The 24,722-nt window shown below is 47.2% G+C and overlaps 1 protein-coding gene across 2 annotated transcripts in view; it reads left to right on the top strand.

Moving 5' to 3' along the window:
* The window catches only part of IFT140 (intraflagellar transport 140), a 2,226,364-nt gene that overhangs the window by 1,759,346 nt on the left and 442,296 nt on the right, over positions 1 to 24,722 (top strand). For both annotated transcript variants that reach the window (XM_069646971.1, XM_069646972.1), the window contains one exon: positions 13,668 to 13,845. In XM_069646971.1, coding sequence (XP_069503072.1) covers positions 13,668 to 13,845 — 178 coding nt within the window. The remainder of the gene's footprint in view (positions 1 to 13,667; positions 13,846 to 24,722) is intronic.

Here is a 24,722-nt window from a genome sequence, read left to right as displayed (position 1 = left end):
TCTCCCATTCCTAGGAGCAGTTCTAGACACTTCTCTTCACAAAGCCTTTCAACCCTAGAAATGGTGGAAGCCATTCAACAAACCATCCTACATTTCTCTACCCACCAGACCCTAACAGCTTGGTGGTTTCAAAGACTCTTCGGCCTCTTGGCCTCTTGCATAAACCTAGTGCCCTTTGCAAGGCTCCACATGAGAATGATCCAGTGGCATCTTGCTCTCAACTGGAACCAGCCCTCGGATTCCCAGCAAATGAAAATCCAAATTCCAAAACAAGTTCAGGACTCACTACTCTGGTGGAACTCCCTAGAGAACCTGTTAATAGAGTTCCCCTTTCAGCCTCCTCCTCCCCAAATAGTCATAACAACAGACTCTTCAGAGTACGATTGGGGAGCCCATTGCCAAAGTCTAACAGCTCATGGTCTTTGGTCCTCTCAGGAAAAGAAGAACCACATCAATGTTCTGGAACTAAGAACCATATTTTTTCACTCTAAAATCTTTCTTCCCTCAGTTCAAGGAAGAGTGGTGAAAATTCTAACCGACAATGCCACTGCAATGTTTTATATCAACAAGCAGGGGGGCACTCGCTTCTGTCCCCTGTGTCTCCTAGCAGAAAAAATGTGTTATTGGGCAATTCAAAATCACATTTTCTTGTTGGCGTCCCATCTCGAGCGGAAGAACGTCCTTGCAGACAAACTTAGCAGGTTACAGTCTGCTCCACACGAGTGGGAGCTGGAACCATCAGTAACGCACATGATATTTCAGAAGTGGGGCCATCCATCAGTAGACCTCTTTGCCGACCAGCTCAACTCACTATGTCCTCAGTTTGCATCAAGGCAAAGTCAGGGTCTTCTATCCCTGGGAGATGCTCTACAACTGCATTGGTCGAATCTAACACTTTATGCATTCCCACCTCTCCCATTGATTCACAAGATATTGACCAAATTCAAATGGTCACACAATATGACAGTGATTCTAATAGCCCCGTTCTGGCCTCGCCAGATCTGGTTTCCAGACCTTCTGGAGTTAGCAGACACAACCCTATTAGATCTTTCACTATCGAGAGATCTTTTGACTCAACTGAAGGGACAGGTCCTTCACCCCTCTCCTCAATTGCTCAACTTGAAGGCTTGGTTCCTGAGAAGCTAGCCTTTCCCACTTAAATTTGTCAGATCAAAACATTGCCATCATGTCAGCCTCCAGAAAAGCTTCCACTCAGAAGCAATATCGTAGTAAATGGTTACGGTTCTGCCACTGGGCCTTAGAAAAAGACCATAACCCTCTAAAGGCCTCTATTAATTATTTCATCTCCTTCATGTCTTATCTTGTTTCCACTGGTGTCAATGTAGATATGTGCAAACATTACTTATCAGCTACCAGTGCTTACCTGAATAGAGACCACAAGTATTTCCCTCTCTCCAAAAAAAGCCATTAAAAGGTACTTTAATGGCCTTTTACATTTACATCCCCATATTCGGGAACCTCCACCTCGGTGGGATCTCAACGTGGCTTTATCAGCCCTAATGCAAAAACCATTTGAGCCTATGGCTTCATGCAAATTTGAATTCCTAACTTGGAAAACAACCTTCTTAGTCGCCATTACTTCGGCTAGAAGGATTGGTGAGGTCCAGACTCTCTCCTCAAAGAAACCATATATAGTGTTCCATGAGGACAAACTTGTCCTACATACGGTCCCCTCCTTTCTACCCAAGGTGGTCTCTGATTTTCACTTAAACCAGGATACGTGTCTTCCCGTTTTTAATCCCAGACCGCATGCTTCTGCGGCCGAAGAAAAAATATATAACCCAGACGTTGTAAGAACTTTAAAATTGTAACTTGAAAGGACGAAACCGTTTAGAAAAGCAGACCAGCTCTTCATTACTTATGGTGGTCCTTCTCCTGGTAATAAGGCAGCAAAAGCTTCCATTGCCAGATGGGTTGTCTCCTGTATCTCCAAGGCTCACGACATGAACAGGCTCGCAACTCTGCAGTGACTTTGGGCTCATTCTAGTAGAGCCAAGACAGCATCTGTAGCCTTTACCAGGCATGTTCCCATTGTAGACATCTGTAAAGCAGCTACATGACCCACCCGGCAAGCATTATGCTATGGACACATCTTCTAGAAATGATGAAATATTTGGCCAAGAGGTTCTCCGGAACTTGTTTGCCAGAATCCTGTACATGCTGTCTCCACCACCCTTGCTTATTCAAAGGCTTTTTAGTCTAGTCCAACCAGTTGGGAATGAGGGAGAGCCAGGACGACAGATAAATTAAAAATTACCTTCATGGTGATTCAGGTTCTCTTAGTCTATGCTCTCCCTCCTTCACAACACCCACGCAGCCATCCCCTACAGTACGCGTATACTTAAATTCTACCGCCATCGGCGGAACCACAGGAACTAGGTGTGGAGCGTTTGGTGATGTGAGGGTAAGGTGTGGGTCCGGCGCGCGGAGTGACGCATGCGTGACGTAGGCCCTTCCCCTTCCAAAGTTCTTAAAGTGACAGCTATCTTTTTCAGCCAGCTTTTTTTAGGCCACCTGCGGATGCAGGCGTTCCCAACCAGTTGTGAAGGAGGGAGAGTCTGGACTAAGAGCCTGAATCACCATGAAGGTGACTTTTCATATTTTGATGGCATACCTTGACATGTCATGCAGGTGTTAAGGTGTCTTAATGGTTAAAAAAAAAAGTGGCTAGTTGAACCTAAAAAACATGCTATTGAAATGTACATTTTTGAGGTAAGATATGAACTACAGCGAGATGATTATTGGTAATGCTATGGATTGGAATTTGAAATGCAGTATAACTAATGAGCAATATAGAGGCATTTTTAAAGCAGAACATGGAGTAAAAATTGTGTTAAGTTGCTTATCTTAGCAGTGAGATATTAAACTGGAGTGGGGAACCACTGTTCACAACAGCGTTGTAAGATCCGGAAATATTTCAGTGTAGGAGTAAATAATCAATTAGATATGTGTAAAACAAAATAGACCTAGTTCTATATTCTTTGTCATGGCACCAAGCATACTTTTCATTGTGGCATTCATAAGGAGGCAATTCATGTTTTCTTAGGAGCTGACAATGAACATTTTGAAATAATGTTGATTACAAATGTGGATGCATGTCTTTGATGAGTGAAAATGTTGGCTTACCTTATTACATTTTTATGAGTTTATTTATTTACGTTTGTTTCTGAATGTTTGTATTGATACTATCTTATGTTTTCATTCTATTCAATGATAAGTCTTGTAAACGAGCGTGTGGCCTGAAACACGGGTTGTCTTGATCTTTATCCACTTTATGCGTTTTATGCAACTTTGATTACCTTTAATAGATTGGACTGAAATTTGAAAAACGGTTGGATTAATTTGACATGGATATTTGTGCAATAAACAGGGGCTAATTATTCAAACTCGATTTAAAAAGAGTTCATTTACGTCTTATTCAAATTGGACTTAAATTAAAATAGCAATCAATCATGTGCACAAGTTGGGTGGGCATGCAGTGTTATTACATGTGTTGGATGGTTTGTGACATGCAATTTTAAGAAGCTTGATATCTCTATATTCAGGAACTGTACTTGGAATGAATTCCATCAACGTTTCGGATTGCATTGTGAGGCATGATGTTTGCAGAAGTACAACTCGATGCAGCGTGTACCCAGAATTCTAATGCCTCCAGATAATGGTTAAGTCCTTGGGTTCCAATGAAGGATGTAGTGTTACTGGGGAAATTAAGCTATGCTAAACATCTCGAAAGGACTCATGCCCTAGGCTACAAACCAGGGAAAATCTTAGCGTGGCTCTATAAATGCGAAATCCCCAGAAAACCCATTTGCTTAGTCCAGGGTACAGATGGCCAGAATATCCACACACAAAAGGAGATTAATCTGGAGTTCAAAAAAGACTATCAAGCACTAAATTCCGACCCTACACCACCCACCGACACTGATATCGGGGACGTCCTAGACATCCTCAAGTTACCCCAGCTTGATGGACAGATAGCCGAGACCCTAGAAGGCCCCATCACCCCTGAGGAGGTTGCGGTCACTATTAGATCGCTCCCTTCTGGGAAGGCACCTGGACCCGACTGACTCCCAGGAGAGTTCTATAAGACCTACAAGACTATACTAGCCCCTCTGCTGTCCTAAGTGTACAACGAGGCATATGAACTGGGTCGCCTGCCTGACACCATGAGGGAGGCGGTCATCATCCCCCTGTTAAAACCCAATAAAGATAGTTCTGAATGGGGATCATACAGACCGCTGTCCATGCTCAACGTGGACAACAAAATACTGACAGCGCTACTGGCAGGAAGACTGAGAAAGACCATCCCGCTTTTAATTCACCACGACCAAACAGGGTATGTGCAGGGCCGCTCTATCACAGAAAACCTAAGAAGGCTGCACCATGTCATATATAGCACTGACAGCTACCCAGACAAATGTGCGGTGGCGTCCCTAGACGCCTCCAAAGCATTTGACTCAGTCCGATGGAAATGGCTCCATGCCAGGCTAGCCAAGATGGGAATAGGGCCTTCCTTCCTTAAGTGGGTTGATCTCACCTTTACAGATCCCTCTGCCAGGGTATGTACGAATACCACTTCTCTGACAAATGGAGCCTCTCCTGGGGTACAAGACAAGGCTGCCGCCTTTCCCCCATGCTCTACATCTTAGCGGTGGAACCAGTGGTGGCCTACCTCAGACAGGAATATGGCGACGGGGGGCATAGTAATAGATGGGACGACCCACTTAGTCTCCATGTATGCGGATGACATGCTTCTTTACTTGAAAGATCCTGAACACATATTACCCTACATACTCGAAACACTAGAGGGGTTCCACAGATGGACCGGTATCTAAATTAACTATGACAAGTCATGCCTATACCCCCTAGCAGCCTTAAGAAGGACAGATGAGACATACCTCCCAAGTCTTGCTCTCAAATGGGAACCCTCATCCTTCAAATACTTGGGCATCACGATTCGCCGAGACCCCAAAACTGAGCACATGCTAAATACATCGAAGGCGAAGACCGCCTGGCCAAATGAATGGACCTTCTGGAGCAAGCTACCGCTATCGGTGACGGGAAGAGCAGGGCTCCTTAAAATGGTGGCTCTACCGAGACTCCTTTACTTTTTCACCAATGTTCCATACAATATCCCGCAACCATTCTGTAGGGATCTCAATAAACTCTGCAGAAAATTCCTATGGGCAGAAGGTAGAAACAGAGTAGCCCTAGAAACAATGCAAAGACCGTACGACAGAGGGGGCCTCAAGGGCCCCAACTTTGAACTGAATTATATAGCGGGGCAACTGAAGCATGTGATCCAGTGGATGGCCGACGACGCCACGGCTGACGACGCCACAACCGACACCCGCCTTCTGCTGCCCACAAACTCCCGAAAGCTACTCGGAGACCTTATCTGGATCGAATCAGGTCCAAAATACCTAGACGCATACTTAATTTGCCTCGGAACCCAGATCTCGAAGCGAGCCTGCAAAGCCACTGGGGTGGTTGACCCTTATTTCCCACAGATCCCGATCAGCGTGATCATGACATCCAGGCCAGATGACCGGAAGGCAATTAGGAACACATGGGAGGCTTACAGGGTTGCCACCCTGGGAGACCTGGTAGACAATCAGGGCATTTTAACGTTCACTGACCTCCAGGAGTCCACAGGGATTCCAACAGGACAATTCCTCCTGCACAGGGCTGTAGTAAAAAGACTCACAAAACGCTGGCCGGAAATGGAGTCTCTGGACACTGGACACGAGGGCATAGGGAACCTGTTAAGTGTGGCGGAGGCAGGGCACGAAATCTCATGGCTCTATGAAACTTTGCTCACCTGCACCGCGCATCAAGACCTTAGGAGCAAGAGTAAATGGGAGCTCGAACTCAACACACAGTTCGAAGACAATGAATGGGATGCTATCACAAGCTATCACAAAAAAGTATCTAGAAGTGCCTGCTTGCAGCTTATACAATTCTATGTACTCAACAGGGCATACCTTACCCCGGACATTATCTCAAAATTTAGCAGGACGGGCGCCGCGACGTGCCCCAAATGCCTGGAACCCAGTGTGGGGATGCAATCCAAACTTTCTGGAAGCAAATTGAAGCTAGGGTGGCGGATGCAGACATTGCATTGGATGTGCAAACATCCTAGGCTCTTACCCTAAAGGCAAAAAGAATAGGCCTCTGAACATGACTTAATGTACATTTTGGCAAAACGTCGAATTGCCATGGCTTGGAAGTGCCCGAGAGCCCCTAGTGTTGCAATATGGTGGGAAGACCTCCGTAGATGGACAACAGCTGAAACGGGGGCATGACAACAGAAGATAGACTCCTCTGCAGACCTATTACAATCGGTGGCCATCACAACGACCCTATAAGTTGGTATTGACTTTTGGAAAATAAAAATAAATAAAAAATAAAAAAAAGGATGTAGTGTTACTCTAGTCTTCTGGGACTGATGTAACCTCAAGGACGTTGTCCGTGTGAAGTGCAACTCAATGATTTAATCCTGCAGTACCCTGTCATGTTATCCTCTTTTGTCACCACGATCCATGTAAAGTCCTTTATGTTACTATGCAGGCCCATTGCCTTTCCACTAGTGCTGTGTGTAGAAAAGTGGGGGTCGGGGGAGGGGTCAGATTTTACAGCTGTTTTCAATTTCTATTTTTGCAGTTCCATATTTAGTTCTTTCATTGGTCAAGCCTGCTTTCCTATCAATACTATTTACGGTTAATTCTTTAACTTAAACCTGGCCAGAGTTCTTCTTTATTACTTTATTTAGGAGTGAAAACACGCCATCAAAGTTAAGGCAATGAATATAAGGTAAAACCTATGCACTCATAAAAACAACCGGTTATAAAAGCTAACTTCAAAATAGAAACTCTCCCCTTATTTCCATAGCTTTAGATAAGTACAGTCCGAGTGCACAACAAAGAGCTGAATTATTACACAACATTTAAAAGAAAGGGCTGGTCGGTAACTTGTACAATTTGTTCACCTTGGAATCGGAAAGATGGCTCTCTGCCATAGGTCCTGATAAATCGCGCAAAAGAACATCAAATTTGCCACATCTTCTACTACACATCGATCACACTTGCAACCAGACAGCTCTTTACCTGTGCTCCAATTGCTGGTTTCTCTCTTTAGTGACAAGATATTTTATCTAAAGATTTCTACCATAGAGTGAGCACACCTTTGCATGACTCATGATAAATAAGGTTCACAGCCCCCAGTCCATTTGAGAGAAGCATGCATTGTCACCCTTGTCTTCACAAACTCAGAGCGTTCTCTCGGTCTATTGCACTTTTAGAAATAGAGGTGCTGGAGTGTAATTTTTCAAACTAGCGTTGATTTGGCAAGGATTCTCATACCAACTAGCTAACCCCAGGCGTGTTAGATGGTTTTTCACATAAGCGCGCCATTGGATCTTATATGCTACTTCGCTTTTGCACATATCTTCCAAATAGTTTGTGTTAAAACGCTCTGAGGGTTCGTCCAAATAGCGACCCATGATAAGAGAGGTTTTTGTCTCAGGTAGTTCAATAAATACATAGCTCCCTGCTCAAGATGGACTGGAAAAAACAGGGGCCCTTGCAGAGAAACTCTTTGCGCAGCACTCCAACAAGGACAACTTGGTATGTAACCCCAAATTCCAAAAAGCTTGAGCCACGGTTTCAACTGTTTTTCTTCTATACACCCAGGCCATGCATTTTATCAAAAAGTGCCCAATGTTTTTGGCGGAGCAGAAAATAAAACCGTTGACTTGCTTCATGCGAATGAGACCTTTTTCGACCCGGTTTGTCCATAGTAGTGCACCTTGAAAGGTTATCCCCAAGTAGTCCTATCTGGTTACTCATTCCAGCGTTTTGGTCTTTACACCAAATAGCTATAATCGCCGGTTTCCTAGACCTCTCCTTTCCATATAATCAGTGAATTGGTTGACAAGAGAGTGAATAGCCTTTGGGCTGCGAGCTAACAACACTGCAGCATCTGCATAGAGTAGAAGTAGGTATGAACGACCCGCTACTGTTGGGACCTCACTGATGACGTCAAGTTCAGCATGCAAATTGTTGATGTATAAATTAAGGAGGAGTGGGGCCAGCACAAAGCCCTGCCGTACTCCTCTTCCATTTGGTCCGTATCTTATCTTAATTTTGAGATCCGAATGCAAGCTTACCAAAACATTTATTATAGCAGAGGGAATCCCTTTATTCTTCAGTGTTGACTAGAAGTGAAACCTGACCACACAGTCAAACGCTGATGATAAATCCATAAACACTAAGTACAAAGACCAGACCTGACCCTCTGCTGACTTACTGGTTAAAAGAAGGTTCAGAGATTGTTCATTCATACCTATACCCTCTGGAAAACCATATTGTGCCTCGGTTAAGGGATCAAATTCCTTCACCCAGTAAAGTGTTAGAGTATGACTCAGCCTTCCAAATAATATAGCTGGAACATCCAAGAGATGTATATGGGCCCATAGCATGATGTATCCCCTCTGCTGTCCTTCTTTATAATCGGAACCAATGTTGCCTGTTTCCAGCAAAAAGGAACAACACCCGACTTGCAAAATGTATTGTACAGGAGTGTTAAAATTGGCGCCCAAAGCCAAAGGTCCAATTTAAATACATCCACTGGGCATAAATCAGGAACTGGACTCTGATGGCTTGATGCTTTCAGGAGCATAGCCTTGACTTCCTTGTGAGCAATTGTCATAGATGTTTCACTAAGTGCAGACAAGTTAAATGCTGGCTCAGTAGGACTTGCGCTAAACAAAACACGGCTTTGTGTCAAATCATATAGTGCGACGAAATGTTTAACCCAACTCTGGAAGAGTTCATTTTTTAATATAATCATTCCACTTCATGCTACCATTGGTATGAAGGATCCATTCATCCACAGCCATTTTCTCCTAATCACATTTGTTTGAATCGGGTTCCTTCTAATCTCTTAGATTACATTTTATGTATGCCTTTTCACATAACCGTAAACGCTGTTCAGGGGTTATCAACCTGTCTTGCAGTGTCAGAAAGCAGCAAGTGTTGGTGGACTCCCCATCCCATGCACTGAAGATATTCAGCATGTTAGACCATGGTATTTCTGAATATCACCCAAGAGTTAAATGACTCCAACATCTTCTTTGACAGAGTTACTTGATGCAGGGGAGGCAAGATGATTTTATTTCGAGACCCTATCATTGGTATATTTTACATTCTGGAGTACTCTGTGCTGCTTGGTCAGGGTGAAGTCCTAGACTTGAATTGGTGCTTCTGGCACCATTTTTGAACCTCACCATAGGTTCCTGATGATCTGATAAATTGTGTGGACTCCCCGGCTTGTGGGCCGAAGCACCATTGAGCAAAGAGGATCCATGCAACGTGCCTGTCTTCAGTGTGCCAGTTCTGGGTGCCACAAGCATGGTTCCAAATAGAACCGGTGCACTTTGGCATGGGGAAATCATCTGTGACATACGACTATCTGGCTGAGCTTACCAAAAGTTGCTGTGTGGCTGACTGCTGCCTATCCGCAATATGCAGTGATCACTGTTGCAGGGTTCACTGTTGGGTTCTGCACTCCAGGGGCTGGGGTACGGGGAGTGCACCGCAACTGCTGGTGTCCAACACAGAATCCCTCATTCTATGATTTGTTTTGTGGAGTCCTTCATAGAGATGGCAAAGCTGCCATTGCCATGGCACTGGAAAAGTTGAAACACTGCGTGGTCCATCCTTGAGTGGTGACCATTTTCTTTGGAGCGCAATCTTGAAGGTGGGCCTTATTCCTGTGTTTGCGCCTGATTACTAGTGCTTGTGCAGCCAATTGTGGTGACTCCTTGTGTTGGCAGGTGGTATTCCGGGCACTCTAGTTTGTGCATGTGTCTTTGTAGCCCATGAGTGGCTGTGGAATGTAAGCGTGCTGAACAGAAAATGTTCTCCTGGTGTGCCGATTGAGAGCATGCTTCTGTTTGGTGTGCATTTTTGTCAGTATTGCTTGCCTGCCGGCTCACACTTGGCATGCGTTATGTCATCCGCACAGTAGAGGAGTGTGCGTTACTTTGGCTTGCATATATGCCGTTTCAAACTGGACAAAACCTGCCAAAGATGGATGCCTTTCCCCAGATGGCACTTGTCAGAGATTGAGCCTCACTTCTCCACCTTTGATGCAGATCAGGAAAATGCTGATGGAACACCATTGTTAACATATTTGCAGACAAGATTGATACGGAAGCTGCACACACTCCCTCGGAAGGCTGAGGCATCATGTAGCAAGCCAAATATGGTTTGGGCACTCAGGGAGTATGAGCAGAGACGGGCATACTGGAGGATATGACGATGTCTAGTGGCAAGCACTATTCAGGGCATGGAGAGGAGCTGAAGGTAGTAATTGGAAAGAAGGCCCTATTGGGAGTCTGGGTGAGGGGGGTGGGGGGCATCTGTTTGGCTTTTAGAATGACCTAGGACGTAGACTGTTGAACAATTCTGAATTATTCCCACACTTTGTGACAAATAAGAATGTCCGGGAGTGTGTGTAGCGAGACAAAACCTTCTGCATCCAACAAGGGTGCAAGAGACTGCGCTCCACAATATTGTATGCTTTAACCGACCAAGCTGAAGGACCTTTGTATTCTTCTCAGACCACGAGGGTATAGATTCCTTTGAGAAGGAACTGTGAGCAGCAGTGATTGCTGTTGGGTATGCGATAACCAGCCAGTGTGGTATTGAGTCACACATTTTACCTGAATAACCTGATGTGTCAGGGCTTTAGTGGGAAAATGTAGTAGAACAATTATGTCTGATTGTTACTCATGTTGCCACATTAATGCTCTTGATTTGTTGTAAACCACACGCAAAGGATCATACAGTATAGGGGCTTGCCGGCTTGCAGAACATAACATGATAACCTACCCATGTGGGTCATCGGTCACTCCTAACCGTGTTGCTCTTCAGTTGGGGTGTTTGGCTAGAATTGTAGGAGTGTTGGTATTTAGTGAGCGTGGGATCGTAAAGCTGCTTTTACCGCCAATTGAAAACTGGCACGAAAGCCAAGATAAGATTCTGGGCACTGATGTGAAGTTATTAATGTCTGGTGTGGCCATCGTAGGGGCTGGCAGCAGGATAATGAGAGGCACCTGGGTACAATGTGGTACTGCAGCTTTGCAAAGTCGTTGGATTGTTGATGTTGTGGGGGTGAATATTTGGTTGCTCTATTGTAATGGGATCAGCAGTAATTTATTGGTTTGCTTGAAAAAATCTGAACATTTTGTTTGTAATAGGTTGAAGATAAGACATTAATGTCCTGGTGTTGCAGGAGACCCAATGTCACATGAAGAGATAATACTTCAACTCTACCTAGCTAATTAGGGTGTACATTTGTGGGTGTGTCAGAGAAAAAAACCTCTTATAATGGTGTCCCAAAATGAATATATGCAAGAGTGAGTTATATCAAAATAAATTAAACATTAAAATGTACCCAACTTGTCCCCTATTGCATTTTAATAATATGGTGGATTTCCAAGGTGCCTATCTTAAAAAGACAAACTCCAAAACAATGATTATAGGTGAGGTTCCAAGCAATGAACACACTCATCCAGGAAGAGCCAACCAAACTCACTTGTCACATATTTCAGCATTAATCTGGACTGTGAGCCAGTGAATAGGTGGAAAATGTTCGTTGTGGGGTATTTCATTAATTACTGATACCACCTGAGGCATTTACTCTGTTCACCACGAGCCTAGAGTTGGTGTCACATCGGCTGGTTTTGATGTTTGCTTTATTGCTTGATTCCTGTCTCTACCTCTATAAGGCCATACAGGCTGAGTCCATTCTGAGTCCTGTCACCCAATGGGTGCTTAGGAGTATTCCTCTATGGGGCAGGTCCCGTGCACAGTTGATTTAGGCGAGTTAAGCCTTACAGACTGAGGGAAGCTAGTTATCATGGGATAATGCCTTTGTCTCTGGCAATACGCTGGGGATTGCCATTATTACAAGCGATAATGACCCCTCCTAAAATGCTCCTTGCTAGCACTTTGCTTTAATGTATGCCTTGCTGGCTGTTTGGCTGCTGCTAAAGTTAAGGTGTGTGAATGAGACCAATATCCAAGATTATTGACTTATTTCCAAGTATTCTGATTTGTTTAGAGGCAGTTAATCTCTTTGATACCCTAATGCTGGATTATTGAATTGGACACAAGCCTGTCTGGTGGACTTTAGCACAGAATCGGCTTATTTATTACAGAGTTGGTTTTCTTTATGGGTCTTAGACATTCTAGTGAAAACATCACACCCATCAGAGTTGCCTTTCTTTACCCAAGAAAAAGGATTAATGGATGTGGTGTTATGAGGGCCGTTTGGTGATGTGTGCAAGTTTGTCTTCTATGTGGCTGTAGCAAAGCAAGCCATGAAGCTAAATATTCTGCACAGTCGGCTTACCTTGGTGGTGTACGTTTGTGTGTGAGTGGGATCTCAGCAAATCCGCTTCCCTTTGTTCATTCACTTGTTTGCCTGCTACACTCAAGGATGCCACTGTAGCGCTTAGCAGTAGCTGTCCTTCAGCAAAGAGATATCGTCTATCTATCTAAAATGCTTAGGTATGTTTCGTACTCTGCTGATGCTATTTATCAGTGTTAGGTTGTCCTCTGCTGTCCAACAATATCTACCATTTCAACAAACAGAATGAGCACGGTTCTACCCGGTCATGTTCACCTTCCACTATCACAAACATTTGGAAGTTACTTCATTCCACCCCCACTTCTCTTCACAGACGGCACGGCTGTTCCAGTGTCAATGAACAGTTAATTACCAGCTCAATGTTTCAGTCTCTAAAGGGCAAAACACTGTAGGATGTATGCCTCCTCGCAAAAAAAAACTGAAAGTAGGATCTGTAATTATGATATGGCATTTATAATGTGCCTGTACACAAGTGTTTCTAGGTGCAAGATGCTACTACGCAATCTTATGCCATCACAGGGACTCTGCAATGGAACAAGGATGACAATTAAGCATCTACAAAGGCACATCAGAGGGGCCCCTGTGATCGATGGAACTTAAATACTGTTCTTATACCGCGCATACCTCTCATTCCATCTGACACATTTAGACTTTTCAGTGACCATTAATAAGTCACAGAGACCTATGGCCCCTTCCTGGAAGCGATTGGTGGTAATTCCAATATTTAAGAAGGGGTAAAGAAGTGACCCTATGATTTACCAACCGATATTGACCTTTAAGATATGCTAGAAAGGCATATATTACGGCGGGAACAGCTAGTGCATCTGTAATACTTGAGCCTTGATGCAGCAGCAAGCTATGTTGGACCTTCCCCTGGTACCATGCATCTGAGTGTAATATGTGGAAACGTTTGTCAATATGAAATCTGTGAGCTTGATAGGCACCAGTCAGCTTAGTCTATATTACCTCTGGTAGTACTTTCCTTGTTGGAGTGGTTTTCTTTCCCTCTAGTAAACACACATTGACATCGATATTTGTTTTGGCAGCCTGTTACTTGACATGACATTGTTCTCTGCCATTGTATACGAGATATTAACTTGTTGAACCCATCCACTATTACTGCAAGTTTAGGCCTAGTATGAATGCTATAAAAGTGTGTACTTTATTTTTTATTAACTTCATTTGTATCTTTTCTCCTCTGCATGCAGCGAGGCAGTTTGGGAGAATATGGCTCGCATGTGCGTCAAGACAAGGAGGCTGGATGTTGCCAAGGTGTGCCTAGGGAACATGGGCCATGCCAGAGGGGCCAAGGCGCTCCGAGAGGCTGAACGAGAACCTGAACTGGAAGCCAAAATGGCCATGCTGGCCATACAACTGGGAATGCTGGTAAGGATTTTCTCATGTATCTTGGTTGTAGGTCTGAAGGAGGCAGACACCCTATTTCTTTTATAATCCTCGCCTTTTATGGTTTTTTTTTAATATTTCACCTTTTCAAGGTGTTGTAAACTTTACTAACAGCTTTGTATGTGTGCAAATCTTACCTTACCGTCTCTCTGCCTTAACCTGAATTTCCTACCGTTCTTTCACTGTTTTCGGAACCATTTCCTTGAAAGGTTCTCTGATTCTTTGAAGGTGGCAGGGGCAGGATAATTAAGCTCTGACATTGCTTAAAGTACTTTTAAACGGCGGCTTACACGGTTAATTACTGTGAAAGCATTTATTTTGGATCCTTGTGTCGGTTAATTTGCACAGCACTATACCGAAACTAGCCACTCTGCTCCTGCATCAAATACATATCTAAGCCAATGAATGTGATCCCTAAAACATTTCTTTTTCAAATCTGTGTTTATTTGAATGTTTGCAACAATAAACAAACAACCACTTACAACCCATAGTGGTTACAACCCATAGCCTTATCCTCTGTCCCCCCGCACTCCCCCAACCGTGTGGCAAGGTGCATATGTGAGCAGGTACAGTGTTCGGATTACAAACATGGCAGACGCAGAGCGGTATAGTATATCGAAATAGGAATCTGTATAGCATTGGGACATCAGCTATTACATGAGGCAATTAAGTTCTCTACATCAAAGTAGACGAGAAGTCTCCATGGGGGCTTCGGTATATCCTTTCCCCAAGTCAAAGTCTTGTCTACAATTTCCTACTATTAATGCGATGGGGGGGACTCCAGATTGAGGAGTTATGATCGAAAGGGGTCCCAATAGTCTGCGGGTCTCGTACCAGGGGGGACGGTGGAGGAGTAGGATGTTTCATGTCTTTCACAAATCTTCAGCATATTAACCCATTCCCTCACTGTAGGCGATGATGCTCTCGTTCACGCTTCGGCAATTAGGGCCCCACCGACCACTGAGGCCATGGCCAGCAGTTTCCTATCAGTCTTAGAAGGAATATCGAACCAAGCCAGAAGCCTGGACACTGGAGAATCTCGAGGGCATCCAGCGACCATTTCGTCCATGGTACCGGAGACTCTCTCCCAGAAGGACTACCTGTGGGCACAGCTCCAGACCTTGTGGATAAAGTCATCGTGGTCGGCATTACAACGTGGGCAGGTGGAGTTCCTCTCAGGGTAATACTTGTGCAGCTGTGCGGGAGTGAGGTATGACTGATGAAGGAATTTGAACTGTATAAGGCGGAACCTTGAATTCAGCAAGATCTTTTTTTGTCAGCATGCAAATCACTCGCCATTGGTTATCATGCAGAGGTGTGTCTTAAACCCTATCCCATCTGGCCTTGAGACGGAGAGATTTGATCAGTTTGTATAGGGCAGAGAACGCTGCAGCGATATTTAGAGGGTTGGCTACAAATTGGGCCAAGGGGGAGGGAGCGGGCGCTGAAGGGAAATCATTCCAACGTTCCCGAAGCGCCTCCCGCAATCTATAGTAAAGTAGCAGGGAGGCAGCATTCCAAGGGCCACAGTCTTTCAAGGTTTCCCACTGTATGAATTTGCCTTCATGCACTGGGTCACCCAGGGAGAATATCCCCAATTTCTCAAACTGAGTTTTGAAGGTCTGTTCTGCTGTGAGAGGGATACCGTGTACAGAGTATTTTGCAAAGTCAGCGTGATAATTATCGGTGTTGGTCGCAAGGGCGGTAAGGTTCCATGCACACTTAGTTACATACATTGGTTGTATTTACCCTCTAAGGGATCGTTTGGGCGTACCCCTGAGTAGGCCTTTCAGATCATGCAGGTGCGCAATGGTCCTTTTGAATTTGTTGTGCAAAGGTTCCAAGGAAGGGTTCCACCACCATATAGCATACTGCACCTGGATGGCGACAAAGTTTATGTATTGATCGGGATAATCCAGGCTGCCAGAGGCATATGGTAGTGAAAGAGCATCTAGCACGACCCGTGCTACTCCACCCGCCCAGACCAGTCTGGACATCAGCGACCAGACCCATTTCCAGAACCACGAGGGTGGTACCAGTGGGACGTTGTTAAAGATGTGCAGCAGCTTAGGGACCACCACCATCTTGGCCAGTGCTACGCGGGCAGCCTGGGGCAAAGAGAGTCGGATCCAAACCCCAACCTTCTTCTCTAATTGTTAAGTAATTATCCTCAAAGAGCTTGGGGGCTGGGGGTCAGGTGGTGACCATTACCCCCAAATATCTTATCCCCCTGGGACTCCAGCGAAATTCATCACCCACGTCCACGGAAAGTGAAGCGGGGGTGAGTGGTAGAATCTCTGATTTGAACCAGTTAATACATAGCCCCGAGAAGCCACCGAAGATGGACATTTCCTGTACTAGTGGCTGAAGATTTTGTTTTGGATTTTTAACATACAACAATAAGTCGTCTGCATAGAGAGATATAATAGAGATATGGGAATAGATTGACACCCCCCTATGTCCGTGGAATTCCAATATTGCGCACGCCAGGGGTTCAACCGTCAGGGCGAAAAGGATAGGGGAAAGGGGACACTCCTGTCTCGTTCCCCTGGTATGTGAGATCTTGCTGGTAGTCAACTGATTGGACAGTATCGTGGCCCGGGGAGCAGTGTACAACAATCAGACCCATTGAATGTAGTGAAGACCTAGTCCAGATCTGCACAGTATTTCAAACGGGAATGGCCATTCAACAGAGTCGAAGGTCTTCTCGGCATCAAGGGCAGCGACAATGATGGGGACCTCTTCCTTAATGTTATGCATCACGGTAAAGAGTCTTATTTTGGGTGGATCTGCCAGGGATAAATCGGGCTTGATCGGGGAGGACTAGGGCCTTACCACTAGGAAGTTTAGAAATCACTCTACGGATCTCCTCAGTCGAGGGAGGATCAGTGAGTGAGGGGTCCAGCCAACCCAGTCTAAGTAGGATCTGATGTCTTCAGTGGAGGCGTTCAATTGGGATGAGTATAGTCTAGAATAATAGTCATGAAAAACGTTATTGATCTCGCCGGATTCCCAGATCAGGTTCCCGTCAGGGTCCACAATCTCCATAATTCCACTGTGTCCTCTATCTTTACGGATCGCCCGAGCAAGGGTGCAGGTAGGTATACCTCCCTCTACATATTTAGTTGCAAGCATAGGGTCCGCCATGTATTTATCTTCCCTGAGCGCGCATTCAGAGTGTTCTGATCACTTCTCAGAGAGTAGCTTCTCGAGCTCTGTGTCGCTACCCTGGGCCTGTCTCTGTTCTAGGACTTTGATCTCCCCTTCTAAACGATGACACGTACTCCGTAAGGATTTTAGAATTCCTCGCTCTCTGGAGATGCAGCTTGCCCTTACACCACCTTTAAGGCCTCCCAGACTGTTCCAAAGTCGGAGACAGAGTCTACGTTATTACAGAAGTATTCTAGGATGCCGTCTTGAAACAGTGAGTCTTCCAGGGCACTAGTGCGGAAGCGATAGCGAGGAGGGCGGCGTAGTGAGCCGGGGACTAGGATCACTGCCGTTACGGGGAAATGATCGGACAGTGTTCTTTATAATAGTTTAGTGGTCTGTGTTGTGCCAGCTAGGGCGACGGACAGCATGATGTAATCAATCCTAGAGGGTGTCCCATGTGCCCCGAGAAGAAGGAACATTATTTTGTTTTGGGATGTAAGTGTCTCCAGATATCTACTAGACCAAGAGCTTCAGCAATGACGCTCCAAGTAGTGGCAGCCTTGGAAAGTGTAGATTGGGACGTATTTGACCAGTCAAGGTCCAATGATATGGCCATGTTAAAGTCCCCCATCCACATCACTTCATATGTTGGGAATCTATGGACCATGGCAGCACATTTCTGAAAGACCTCAGTGGAGTCTACATTGGGAGCATACACATTAATAAACAGTATTCTAAGCCCAAAACAGTCACCAGCAAGCAAGATATACATTTCCGCCACATCACATATCTTTTTATGCAAGCGGAATTGAACCGAATGGTGTCTGTATATTGCAACGCCCCTTGAATGGGATGAGAAGGAAGAGCCATATCGATGGATCCCCCAGCCTCTAACCAGGGGGAGTGAGGCGCCCTGTGCCAGGTGCCCCACTCACCAAGTGTCACCAAGCAACATTTCTTAGCATTGGTGACATCCCTGATATTCTAGGACATTATATTTAAGGATTCACCCATCATCATCTAGCGTTTGGGTATACTTCCTTAAAGTGCGTTGGGACATACAGCGCAGCACGCCATTCCTGTTTATTTCCATAAGACTCTCGAATCCGGCCGATTAATAAAATTGCAATAGTAGACCTAGTTTGAACGAGCACATTGGGCAGAACTCAAAGCTCCACACCACCCCCAACCCACAACGGAAACAGCACCATACTGGCACCTGTCACAACCCAATGAATCCAAACAACATAAAACTATGAACGCAGTGACGGCGTCAACGGGGTACTGAGTGAGTCCACGTAGCTCAAGTGACCAGCAACCATAACGCAATGTTGTAGTATTGTGGTACAAGCAAATTGTTCTTCAGGTTGAGAGACGTTATTAGATGTCAGGCCTCTCTAGGTAACATTGAGGGGGAAAAAAATCCAATAGCAATCGGCCCACCAAGCAGGAGAAAAACTGGAGAGGGTAGTGAACCAATATAATGACAAATTAGCTGGGTGAAGAGAAATCTGGTTCAGCCGTCCTAGGTTGCCAGGGAATCGGGCAAGTCAGGCAGTTCAGAGACAAATCTATCCAATGCTGCTGGATTTGTGAAGAACCAGGATTTGCCATTGTGAAGGATTCGAAGCTTAGCAGGGAACATCATAGCATATCGCAAGTTTTTCTGTCTGAGTTTGCTTTTAACATCTTTAAACAATTTCCACTGTTCCTGCACTTGTGGGCTAAAGTCAGGAAATAATCTGATGATTGACGAGCCAAATCTAAGTTCGCCCTTGTCCCTGGCCGACCTGAGGAGGAGATCTCTGTCCCTATAATTAAAGATCCTGGAGATGATGGGCTGGTCTGGGGCGCCATGGGGCGGTATCGGGGCAAGGGAGCGATGGGCCCTCTCGACCAAGAAGATGTTGGACAGCGGGGGCTGGTCGAGTATATCTGTGAGGAGTCTTTCAACAAATCTCTCCATGTTGTCTATCTGCATGTTGTCTATCTGCGTAGACTCAGGAACCCCTATGATGCGGACGTTGTTCCTACGTGATCTCCCCTCAAGATCATCGTTTTTGGCTTTTACACGTCTCACTGACTGTTGTAGCACAGTCACTTCCCTCTGCAGAGACGACAATCTGTCCTCGTTTGCGATACGTTTTTCGGCTTCAGTCATGCGTCCACGCAATTTGTCAATTTGGATAGCAGAGGTTTGTACCTTGCATGTGAATGTGTGTATTTTAGAGCCCAAACTGTTGTGCTGTTTTTTAGGGTGAGGAGAGTTTGATTGAAAGTGGAGACTTCTATGGTGCTGGGTGAGGAAGCACTGCTCCTGGCGTGCAAATTTATCAATTTTTTCCTGCCATTTGTTGTTTTCCATTGTGTAGCCCGGAGTCCTCCCAGGTGAAGGGTTGTTGGAGGAGAGGTTGTCCCTGTTGGGGACTCGCAGCAAGCAAGTGGCCAGATGATGCCAGACAGCCCCCTCCAGATGTCTTGCCGGGCAATTCTCACATGGAGGCAGTCCAGAAGACGGGGGAACTACAGGTGTATAGGTTCATTACAGGGTGGAGGCACAGTATCATGGAGTGAACCGTCTGTTTGAGAAGATAGGCAAGGTGTGGCAAGCCGAGGATATGGGGCCACAAGAGAAGCAGTTGTAGTCAGGGGCCCACACCCCGTACTCCCCGACCATGTCAACGGGGATCGTTCCCCCTCCAAAAGCAAGGGGGCTGCCCCTTAGGGCACCATGCCGCAGGTCACCGCTGCACCCCCAGGAGGCTGGGGGGATTGGCCCAGAGGAGCGGATTCCCTGTTTGAAGCTGGTAGCAAGAATGCGGTGTGGGCCCAGCGGGTGCCTCTGAGTGGGTGGCGATGCAGCAATGTGTGCCCCTAGGAGCAGCTTTTTCACTCAGGTGGGTATAACCCCAGGTAATCACTCAGCGTATCAGCAGGAGACGCTCGCGCTTCCCAGGCCCCAACGCCACAGGCCATCACCACGCCCCAAGCCGTGGGGCGCTGAGCAGGAGACAAGTATTCCGGGGGGGGGCATGTGACCTAGACGTGTGTCAGAGCCGCAATGGGGAGCTGTGCCACCGGGCCCCCCACAGCTGAGTAGGAGGAGCGACTTCGAGGGTAGCCTAGCTGGGTGGCAGGGTGGAAAGGTGGAAGGCAGCAGCCAGGCCGCAGGGAGGCAGAGGAGGCCCTTACTGCTCCTGGGGTGTGGGGGGAGCTGGGTGTAGACTGGTTCCTCCGCCGGCAGCGGGCCTTGGGTATTGCAGCGAGGTCTGCCGTCAGAGACGTCCCTCAAGTGCCGCTGACGGGTCCGGCACTCCACTCCAAGGAGGCGGGGCGGCTCTGTTGTTGGTGCTGCAGAGTGGTGGTGGCCTCGTGAGGATTGTAGAGGGGATCAATCGGGGCAGCGTCAGAGCAGAGGGTGTCTGGACACTATTGTAGCCGCAATGGTGAGGATTCTTTAGGATAGTTCCGGCTGCTGCGTCAGAGCTCTTTCAGGCTGCGGCCATCTTGTAGCCGCGGAACAACGCCCCCCTCCCTAAAACCTTTTATACACAAGAAAAGATTATTACAAAGGGACATTTTATTTAACAATCGCTTATCTTTACACTTTTTTACACTAAGGGAAAAAATAGAAAAACAAACAGTGTGCATTGTTCCTGCACTCCTTTTATTGTCTGGGAATGAACATCGATAACAAGAAAATACAGACAAACGATTGCTTACACGCAGAACACCACGATCGCTTTAAAGGCAGAGTCCCCTTAGTGCACAGCAGTGATTGATGTGTCAGTTTTGAAATAATTCGTGAACACAGGGATCAAAACTGTTTTCCCTGCAGTAGCTCTACTCCCAATACGACTATATGAACATCATTCACCATGTTTTTGCACAACTGCTGGTTTAGGAACAGAAACCTGTTTTTCTGCCAGGCGTCTTTTCATTTTGTCTCTTTCTTTGCAGTTAACTTGCTTTCTACCACACCAGTCCTGTTTGACAAGTATTCAAAGTGTAATGTTGAGATGGCATGTAGTGTGTGCATGGATTTTTTGCCTGATGTTCCTCGCATAGAGGATTAGGTCTGCAAACTTAAAGGAAAGGTAGGGCACGAGGCTACAGACCATAGCGGTTTGCCCCCTCCCCCATCCGACACGACCAGAGTCAATAAGTGTTGTGTGTGGCCCCACGGCCCTTGCAGGCACACGCACACGCATTCGCACAATGAAGACACGGGACGCGATGTTGCTCGCTGCGGGTCCCTTGCGGCAACTGCCGCACGGACGCAGTTTGTTTCTACGGCGCATGCGCGGGTCACAACGAGGCCCGCGCATGCACGCTTCCATAAACTGGGACGTCACATCCCTATTTAACTTTAACCCAAAACAGTGTAAACCTTCGTGGTGGGCACACCCCTGCGCAACTTGTGACCATATCGGCGGTCGCATTGACAACTTTAAGTCTCACCTCACCTTCTCGGCTCAGTCACCTGAGTCCAGGACGTAGTCCTTGAGATGCCCCGGTAGCCTCCGCTCACGGCGGACCGGGTACCTCGACGAGGTGGTGGGTGGTGTGGCACACCCCGATTCAGAGTCTGTGGAGGTCCTGGCTTGTTCACCCTCCTGATCTCCAGGTGGCTCCTCCCGACCCACGGATTCCTCCGGAGCCCCATTCTCAGCGGGCACCTCAAGTCTTTTGAAGAAGGATATGTTGCACATGACTGTTCCTCGGTCACAGGCCGCCGTCACCATCGTGCCTTTCACATGCGTTACCTTCCATGGGCGCGGCTCAAATGGTAAGGACAACTTCCCTTCGGGGTGCCGGTTTCTGACCAGCACCGCCCTACTCGCACCTCTCTTTCCTTCAGACCCCTCTGTTCACTTTCTTGGTTGTTGCGCCTGGCCCGTTCTTCCTGGACTCCCTCGTTATCAATCATTCCTGGCAGACGGCCCTCCTCTTCCGGTATCATTCCCCTCGGGCATCGTCCGAACAGTGCTTTGGCGGGAGCCACTCTCGTGGACTGGTGGGGTGTCGTGCGATACTCTCGTAGAAATTCCACTAATTTTCTCTCCAGGTCCTCACCGCCACAGGCAGAAATTCTTAGAACCTTGTTGAGGGTCCGCATCATTCTTTCGGCCTCACCGTTGGCTCGCGGCCAGAGTGGGGACACTCTGCGATGCTGGATCCCCCTTTCTCGGAGGTATGTAGCGAACTGGCTGTCTGTGAACGGCGGCCCGTTGTCTGAGCACAGTAGGTCCGGGAATCCGTGTGTGGCGAACATTTTGTCCAACGCCTTCGTCGCGAACTCCGTCGCCGTCGACTCCAGCACTTCCACCTCGGGGTATCTGGACCATTGGTCGACTGCTACCAGAAAGTACATGCCACGACCAGTCGAACCGAAGTCCATGTGAACAGCCCCCCATGGCTTGTTGCTGCGCTCCATCGATCTTATCGGTGGGGCTCTCTCTCCTCGGGTCGCCACCTGGCAAGCCACACATCTCCTCACAAAGCTCTCCACTCTCCCCTCCAAATCCGGGAACCAGACTTTGGGTCTTAGCCGTGCCTTCGTTTTGACGACCCCCTGATGACCAATATGGGCCAGTTCGAGCACCCTTGTCCTCAGTGCCTGTGGAATGACGATTTGCCGCCCCCTGAGTATCAGGCCATCGTCAGAGACGGAGAGTTCATCCCTTACTTTCCAGAGTGCCTGGAGGTCTATCTGGGCCTCCTCTTGTCGGCGCGAATTGTTGCGTAGCACCTCCCTCCAATCACCGCTCCTCGCTGCGGTTTTGATGATGCTAAAAACCTCGTCGTTGGAGGATTCCGTCACTATTGAGATTCTTGATAGTGCCATTGGAAGGGACCCTTCCACCACTTGACACAGCAGCCCATGGCATTCATTCGCCCCGATGTCAGTGACGGTGTTTTCTTTGTTGGGGTGGCGCGACAAATGGTCGGCCTGGTTGTTTGTTCCTGGTCGATAAATCAGTCGCACAGCATACTCCAACCGAAGAAACCAATGCGGTCTTTGAAAAATTTGAACTTTTGTCGATGTAGGGTGAGCCCTAAGTTCTTCAGTCCCTGGAGCGTGCTCTCCAGTCTCTTCATGTGCTCCCTTTCCGAATCCGCGAATACTAATATGTCGTCGCTCATGTTCAATACGCCTTTTAGGCCTGCCAACGCCCCCCTGATGGTGTTCTGAAATACCTCGGCAGCCGACGACACTCCGAAGCTCAGGCGTTTAAATTGATATAGACCGTCATGCGTCGTGAAGGTCGTTATGAATCTGGAGTCCGGGTGCAGCTCAAGCTGGTGGTAGCCCGCCCGTAGGTCCAGTTTCGAAAATACTCTTGCCCCTTGTAGCTCTCCAATGATGTCATCCAGAGTTGGAGTAATGTGCCTTTCCCTCTTGATTGCGGTGTTTGAAAGGCGCATGTCTACGCAAATTCTCACCGCACCCGGCTGTTTCGGCTTGGGAGCCACCACAATCGGTGATACCCAGGGTGTCAGCCCCTCCACTCTCTCAATAATGTCCATGCTAACGAGTGATCGGAGTTCTTCCTCCACCTTCTCCCTGAGGTGGAATGGTATCCTTCGGTGCTTAAGGGCTGTCGGTCTGATGGACTCATCGATATGTAGGCGCACTGGGAGTGCTTTCAGCTTCCCTATTCCCTTTAAGATGCCTGAGAACTTGTCCAGCAGCGTTTCGATGTCAACCTGGTAAACTCCATAAGCAAAATGAACCAAATTGAGGGCCTCCGATGCAGCGCAGCTGAGTAGCGAGTGAGGGCTAACGTCCGTGACAAAGAACCTTGCCTTGATGGTGTTATCCCCTCTCGATACCGGTGACACGAACACTCCCTTGAGTGGCAGCGGGATGTCTCCTCCAAAAGTGAATATCTTCGCCATGGATTTGTCCAGTGCCGGGGGGCCTGAGAGTCTTTGATAGTGTTTCTCCGCCAGCACGTATACAGATGCTCCGGTGTCGATGAGGATCTGCGTCGGCACACCCAATATGTTCACCACACATTTGGGTTGTCTCTTCCGTTTGTTTCCTGAGGCAATGTTTGAAATGAAGAATACTTCTTCTTCGTCCTCCTCCTCTTCCTCTGCAAGTTGCAACCTCTGTATCTCTTGTTCGAAAGCTGCGATGCTGCGCTGCCATCTGAAACCGCTGCCCCGTGCTCTCGCGGGGCCTCTCTGTGTAGGCACCGGAGCGGGGGCGCGGCACATGCGGGCATAGTGCCCCGGTCCATTGCACCGTCCACAGGATCTTGTTTTAGCAGGACATTCCTCTACATGTGGCAGGTCGTATCCACAGTCTTGGCAGAGTGATCCGGGCGCTGCAGGATGTCGGTTCTCAGTTGTCTTCGGGACCCACTTATCCTTCATCTTGGTCCGTTTGTTCATGGCAAAAGCTTCTTCCCGCGTGCTTGGCCTAACCGCTGGGTCCATGCTCGCTCCCCTGGACTCTGCCAGCTCGTACGTCCGGCCACTGTCTAGTATCTGCTGTAGTGTCCACCCGGTTCCCTCAGCACTTGTCGCCGCAATTTACCTGAGCTGCAGCCCTGGAGGACCTGGTTTCTTATCATCAACTCATCATTGTCCCAGCGACATGTGCTGGCCATCAGCCGCAGTCTGGCACAGAATTGATCGAGGGATTCTTACTCCCTTTGCTTCTCTCTGCAGAACAAAAATCTTTCATAGTCGAC

This window comes from Ambystoma mexicanum, chromosome 2q (assembly GCF_040938575.1).
Source record: "Ambystoma mexicanum isolate Mex_15411 chromosome 2q, UKY_AmexF1_1, whole genome shotgun sequence".
In the NCBI taxonomy this organism is placed as follows: domain Eukaryota; kingdom Metazoa; phylum Chordata; class Amphibia; order Caudata; family Ambystomatidae; genus Ambystoma; species Ambystoma mexicanum.
This window is presented reverse-complemented; position numbering and strand designations above follow the sequence as displayed.